At 32.6% G+C, this 7,566-nt stretch overlaps 1 protein-coding gene across 1 annotated transcript; it reads left to right on the top strand.

Moving 5' to 3' along the window:
• The first annotated feature begins 6,629 nt into the window (after positions 1–6,629).
• On the top strand, positions 6,630–7,554 carry LOC129305492 (alkane hydroxylase MAH1-like). The gene is made up of 3 exons (XM_054945506.1): positions 6,630–6,979; positions 7,106–7,454; positions 7,540–7,554. Exons 1-3 carry the CDS (start codon positions 6,630–6,632, stop codon positions 7,552–7,554), a joined length of 714 nt encoding a protein of 237 aa, XP_054801481.1.
• The last annotated feature ends 12 nt before the right edge of the window (positions 7,555–7,566 follow it).

Below are 7,566 nucleotides of genomic sequence, written 5' to 3'. Positions count from 1 at the left end.
TTTTTTTATTTTCATGAATTTTCAGTCTACTTTTATAGAGCATTGATTTAAGAGTTGTCTCCTTTTCAAATTTTCCTGATTGTTAGTATTAACTTCATTCGGCTATCCTTCTCCATTCACTGTACTTTGCCATACCTTTTCAATTTTCTTAATCAATGAGATATAATTATTTTCCTATTTTTCATGCATTTTCAATCTACTTTCATGGGAGCATTGTTCAAGAGTAATCTCATTTTTAAATTTTCTAAATTGTTAGCATTAACTCCATCTGGCTATCATTCTGCATTCGCTGTACTTTCTCATGTCTTTTCAATTTTCCTAATCAATGAGATTTAATTTCTTTTTTATTTTTCATGTATTTTCTTTATCACTGTACTTAATATTAATCAACTCTCATCAATTGTCATCCATAAACATTATCGGTAAAAGAAAAAAAAAGGAAATAAAAAGAAGTTTACTTTTGATTCGGCTCATCAATCTTTATTTTGTGGTCTTGGTTCTTCAAATTGTGCATATTTTATCATACATTTTGCATTAACAAAATAATGCAGCGACTCTTCATCTTTTCACATAGAAAAAGCAAGGCAGAAACGATTTGGCAGATAATACATATTCAATTCTTTGACCATATATACATATATAAGAAAAAAATATATCTCTTTCCTTCTTGGTGAGGAAGAGATAAGAGTGTGCTTTCTTATGCATTTTAGGCGCAAATCCTTTTTCTGCCTTTTGACCTTTTAATATTTATAATATTTATAAATATTAAAAATATTTAATAATTTAAAATATTGGCAATAAATTTTAAATTTAGCCAAAAACAAGATGTGTACAAATAAAATATCCAAAAAGAAAAATGATAAAATAGAGAAACTCTCAAAAATTTAGCAATCTTAGATGTGTTGATAGTAATGATATTGATAATATTTGTTTCAAACTTTTTAATTTCAATCTGTGCAATGCACAGAAAATTGTCTAGTTTCAACCAAATGTAAAACCACAAAGGTAATAGGCCACAACCGTCCTATATTACCATTTTTTTTGAAATAGGGGAGTTGCTTTTCTAGCGGCTCCCTAAAATATAGAAAAAAAATATATCAAAAAAATTTCAAAATAGTTTAAAAATTAGATTTACACTATTCAATTAAAACTATAATGTTTACAATTTAATTATGTCAAATTATTCTATTTAAAATTCAATGATATAATAAATCAATCATTTTAAACTAAACTAACAATCCCTAAAATATGTACTATATATTGATAATTAAACTAATCTATTTCTAAAACTAACTATATATTATCACCTCATATTGGACGTGACCCACTTTTTATATACATATTCGCTCTAGTTTTTGAGGATTTTATTAATATGTGTATCTTCAAAATGAGGTATAGCATAGTTTAGATAGTACTACAACATACATGATAATAAAATTAGTAATGACAATTAAAATTCATTATAACATGAAAAATTGATTTGTGAAACTGTATTACTCCAACCACTTTCAGCTTTCAATTGGTTCAATTTCAACTTTGACACGTGTTTCCTAGCATTAGTGTACAATGGTATCCTCTTATTGCTTCTCAACCTTTCAAGCATTTCAGAACAATCATTCAATTCTACTTCAACTGTGTTGACTATCTCTTCAACACGATCTACTTCATCTACACACTTGTGTCAAAGTCATTAACACATAGCTATGGCTACTGCTGGTCATGTCTCTTACCTCTATACTTATAATTTTGATCAATTCTTTTAATACTAAATGGTCTTCTAAGTCCTGTGTAGTGACCCATCTTTAAATCCACATCTTAGACAAAGGCACAAATGTTCTTGTGCTTGCTTTATGTTCGACGCCAACCATAATAAAGTGGCTCACCCCTTCCAATATTCCCCTGATTGTCGATCTGCATACATCCATACATTCATTCTTTATCCATAATCTCAATCTATCAAAAATTGTTGAGGCAAATGCGATGAGTGGCTTAATCATTATAGGTTCAAGATAATAAATAAATTAACTACTAACACAATAATACATTACTCATGAGCCACTTGATTAAAAAATAATGGGGATCCTAACAAAAATATCCGCATTATTAAAAATAAATATAATTATAGTTTGACTTGAAGTTCTTTTAGTTGTCTAATAAACCACAATTTTCATTTAAGAGTACTCTTAAACAAAATTTGGAAAAATAATGGCTTAAAATTAAGACTTTCTACAGAATTTTGGCCTCTCTTCATACTTAAATTTATCCTTGTACAATCTAGTTTCAACTCAAACTCAATCACCACTACCACCAACAACAATATAGCAGCAACAGTAGCAACAACAACAAAAAAGAATTTACCAACAACAAAAATATCATCCATGATAAAAAAAGAAGAAGCAAGATTAAAGAACTTGTCCAAGTAAGCTTATTAATAGTCCCAAGTTATTTGACTTGCCTTCAAGAACTTTAGAATTCACATGCATTTCAAGAGCGACTTCTATCTTTTTGGAATCTTGAACATTAGGTTTTTAGCTTCTATTTTCATGAAAGAGGACAAAAGTTGGTTACCAAAATTGTATCACTTCAAATCAATTTTCCCCAAACCATAATTTTTGCTTTTAGGACTACTAGAACTAGAAACTAGAAAGTGCATGGAGTATTGTGATAAATAAAAGGCCAGTCTCATACCCTCTAGCAACTAGCTAGCAAGTGCCTAACCAAGACTCAATTGCAAAATTAAATGTAGGTAAGTCTGTTCAAAACCTCACAATGTAACCATACAATTGCTGAAGCTTTAGGCATTCATCAATTCAATACAACCATGCATTTAACCATTGAATTTAAATTTGAAAGCAAAATTCCAGCAATTAAATGATAAAATAACAAGTCTACTCATACAAAAACACAAACACCTTATGTCTTGAATTTGTAAATGAGCAAAAAATTAAAATAAGAAAGGGCTAAAAGAAAAAAAATCAGAAATTAAAATCAGAAACAATGGAAGAAATTAGAAGAAGGCAGAAAATATCAAAAATTAAACACAAAAATGGAACCAATGGAATAATCATTAGAAGCCGTCCATGCAATCAGAGAGACCAAAGACCAAAACAAACTTGGGAGAGAGTGTGATGAACACTTGGCAAAATTACACAGGGAGGAAGAGAGAGGGGTTGACAAAAATGGAGCTTCAAGATTGACTTGAGATTTTGAGATTTGAGTTTTGGGATTTCGTCAAGTAATGGAGTAGAGATTTTGAGCTTATGAGATTTTGGGATTTAAAGAACACTAGCGTGCGAGAGGTTTTTAGGTTCTGCAACTCTATTTAAAAATTGATATCAAGGTTAGAGATTTAATAGTAGACTGTAAATAGGACGGTTCGTCGAAATAACTATCCTGTTAATGCAACAACATAGAGGACGGTTCTCACTTACAACTGTCCTTTATCTACTAATTTTTTTTTTTTAAATCATTTTTTAACTTCTAGAAACATATAGGATAATTTCCAAGGGAACTGTCCTATATTTTGTTTCATATCAGGTGATTCATTGATAAACCATCCTATTTGTGTTCTAACGTTCCACGGGCCATAGCTCTTTGCTCATATAGGATGGTTGTGACTACAACCGTCCTATATGAGGCATCTTATATTAATAATTTTATAGCAATGAATCATAATTTCTAATCTTATAAATTAATTATTCTTTCATCTTATGAATGCAGGTCATTTATCCTTTTTGATTATCTTATTTTTATATTTATTTTTCAATTTATTTTATTTCAATTCTTTCTAATAACCAAATGTACTTATGGCTCTGCAAAGGAACGGAGACTAGAAAAAACAATGAGCAAGGGACATTGCGCGTTTCTCACTCTCAAACCCATCTTTCTAATAATTTGATGGAAATCATGTTCCGTCTATAATAAATTAAATTAGATTTAATTGCCAGAAACCTTTGATTCAAGTGGCACACAACTTTATTATCCTACCTCTTGATGCAAGATGTTCAAGGATCAAATCCCTGTAAGGTTAAAGGGACAAAAATTATGGATGTATGTAAGGGTTTATTGTGTGGTGTGAGACCCCCTTTCTTGTAGAGAAGTGTTATATAAGATTAAAAAAAAGTTAAATTATATTTAATTATATTAACAATCCCCATTAACCCAATATTAGTTTGGTTACACAAACCACACGTATTCAAGTACATATAAGGACAGAATGAGGGGGGAAATGAGTGAGGGCCGATGCACACATTTCTCTCATTTTATATGATCTTTCTCTCACAATTACACCTAGAGGCTAGAGATAGCAAAATGGGTTGGCCCGGCTAAGAAGGGTCGGACTTGAGAAACTCGCTTATTTAAAAAGTGCCGTATTAGTAAAGTTTGACCCTCATTTGCAGGCAGCTTAGGCCCGCCTTACATGTGATTTAGGTCCTTTTATGTATTTTTAATGGTCGTTCTCTTTCAAATAAATACATATTTTGATACTAATAGGCAGTCGGAGTAGTAACAAACTAAAATAACCAATGATAAATGCAAATTTTCTGCTAGCCAGCAATTGAAATCATAATTAAATTCTTTTAACTTCAATTGTGCGATACTTAAGGTTGAACGAAGCTATGAGCTAAAATATTAAGTGGAAGAAAAACCGAGAGGTTGAACGCAACGATGAGAGGCTAAGGGTTGGAGTGAGACTGACTGGAGTTGGAGGCTGGAGCGAATGATAACAGTGAGATTGACTATTGAGTGCCGTGCGAGGCAGTGGATGGATTTAATAACAGGATATGTGAAACTTCATATTAGATAAAATTAAACTTAATAATTAATATATAATAAAAAAGAAAATTTATATAATCCTGAATATTGATATATCTTTTGAATTAAGATATTGTATTCTTCCACTACTCTTATCCATCTATTCTCTACTGCCATTTTCGGGTGGTCATTTTTCATTCCTTATTAAAACAATGTTACATGATAGCCGTGAAGCAAGTTGATCAACTTCTTCAAAATTACCATTAATATAAAAAAACAACATTGATAAAGAGAATATAATTACTCCTCTGTTAAAAAATATAAGATATTTTTAACTGAATCTCACCCTCAATGAAATAGTTACTTGTTTTCAAACTAATTCTACTTTTTCATATTTTTCCCTATTTAATAGAGTGTTTCACTATAAAATAAATATAAAATAATTTATTTAATAGAGACACTTTTGGAAAAAGACAATGATTACACTTTGAAAGACATTTTTTAATATTCAACTTCTCAAAAAATGCTTTATATTTTCGAATGGAGGGAGTATCTTTATTTTATTTTATTTTCTTTTCCCCAAAGAGTTATACAATTATTAAATCAAACAATGTACAGCTTCTTTTAATTATACAACCTTTTTTTAATTATCACACCAAATTTTTAATAGGCTTCATGAAACTCTGTTTTTTTTTTCATTGATGCATCTTTTAATGAGATCTAAATTTAAAAAAGCCAAGCATAAAAAACAAAAACAACAACAACAACAACAACAACAAGCCTTTATCCCACTAGGTGGGGTCGACTACATGGATTGCAAGACGCCATTGTGCTCTATCGTTTATCAAGCTTTTAGAAATATTATTAATTAAGAGATCGCGTTCAATAACTTCCAAGAGTGTTTTCTTAGGCCTTCCTCTACTTCTCTTAATCGGACTCAAAGTTATATGTTCCACTCTTCTCACTGGTGCCTCCCTTGGTCTTCTTTATACATGCCCAAACCATCTCAATCGATTTTCTACCATTTTTTCTCAATAGGTGCCACTCTCACTTTTTTGCGTTTGTGCTCATTTTGAATTTTATTTTTACGTGTATGTCTGCACATCCATTGTAACATTCTCATCTCTGCTACTCCAACTTTATGCTCTTGCTGTCCTGTTAGAGCCCAGCATTCACTATTATATAACATTGTCGGTCTGATAGCAGTGCGATAAAACTTTCTTTAAGTTTATTAGGCACCTTACGGTCACAAATAACTCCTTTAGCTTTTCTCCAATTAAACCACCCAGCTTGAATTCTATGTGAAATATCTCCACTGATTTCGCCATCATTTTGAATAATGGCTCTCAAATATCTAAAATTTTCACTTGAGGTATAATATGTTCAACATTTTTTTAATGGACCAAGCATAAAAAACAAGGGAAAAAATATGTTCAACATTTTTTTAATGGACCATGGTGACTCCAATGCATATCCCATATAGTTTGGAAAACCATTGTATATCACATATTTTAATGACATTTAAATTTTAAAACCAATGATTCTTGCCTAAATGACGACGAATCGCATGGGCAATTAAGAATATTTAATCTTACAAAAATTCTTATTAAGAAACTAAAGTATTACAGTATGCTCTGTACGTAATTGCAGCAAATGCATACACGTTGTTCACACATCATATTTGATCTCAACCACTATATTACGTGTTCAATATATCAACGGTCTGGAATGAATATTCAGAGATGGATATAGATAATGCATATCACGGGAGGATCTGGGTACCTTATAATACATACATACATATATATATAACACATAATTGACATTGTAGAATCAAAACCCTCCTCCTAACAATGCTCCACAACTTTGCCCAAATGGTCGCCAGCTTCCTGGTTCTGGTCTTGTTTCTATATTATTACCATCGCAAACGATGCTGTAAAGATCACCCCCTTGTCACAGAATGGCCTATACTCGGCATGTTGCCACCATTTCTTGGTGATCTGTGCCACTTCCAAGACTTGCTAACTCACGCTTTGCAAACACAAGGTGGTACTGCAAACTTCCATGGACCATCGTTCACTGAGATCAACTCTCTCATGACCTGTGATCCCATGAACGCGCATCACATCATGAGCAAGAACTTCGGCAACTACGTGAAGGGGCCTGAGTATCGCAGGATTTTCAGAGCTTTCGGAGAAGGGGCTCTTGTTGCAGATTTAGACTCGTGAAAATACCAGAGGACCATTCTCCATTCGTTGTTTGCAACAAAGAGCTTCGACAAGTTTCGTGAGAAGATCATTCGAGAGAAGGTGGAGAGCTGTCTGATTCCTCTTCTTTATCATGTCGTCAGGCAACCGCTTGACGTGGATCTGCAAGACGTGTTCAATCGCTTCAGCTTCGACACTATTAGCTCCGTACTCTTGGAACGCGACCCAAAGTGCCTTGCTGTTGATTTTCCAGAAATTGCATGGGAGAGAGCTTTAAATGAATCCGAGGAGTTTTTACTCTACAGATACGTAGTGCCTAGAAGCGTCTGGAAGCTTCAGAGGTGGCTCGGAATTGGACCAGAGAAGAAAATGGTCAAAACAATCGAAACTTTTGACCAATTCCTCCTTGGAAGTATAGCATCAAAGAGAGAAGGGATCAGGCAAAGGAAGGAAATGAAGAAGAAAGAGGACGATGATCATGACTTGCTAATGGCATTACTGATGAAGGAGGAAGAAGGAAAACAACACTTTGATGACAGGTTCTTGAGGGACTCTGCTTTTACTCTATCTCTTGCAGGTAGGGAGACTGTAACTCTAGCTCTCA

Source organism: Prosopis cineraria, unplaced genomic scaffold, assembly GCF_029017545.1.
Source record: "Prosopis cineraria cultivar Desert tree isolate PC_DT_omini unplaced genomic scaffold, ASM2901754v1 PC3, whole genome shotgun sequence".
NCBI classification, from domain to species: domain Eukaryota; kingdom Viridiplantae; phylum Streptophyta; class Magnoliopsida; order Fabales; family Fabaceae; genus Prosopis; species Prosopis cineraria.
The sequence above is the reverse complement of the archived record's forward strand: the minus strand, read 5'-3'. Positions and strand labels throughout refer to the sequence as shown.

Excerpts from the sequence above, each read along its gene's own strand:
- LOC129305492 (XM_054945506.1), top strand. The coding sequence starts at position 6,630 with ATGGTCGCCAGCTTCCTGGTTCTGGTCTTGTTTCTATATTATTACCAT. Across the intron at positions 6,980-7,105 it reads CTTGTTGCAGATTTAGACTC|GCAACCGCTTGACGTGGATC; the intron begins GTGAAAATACCA and ends TCATGTCGTCAG.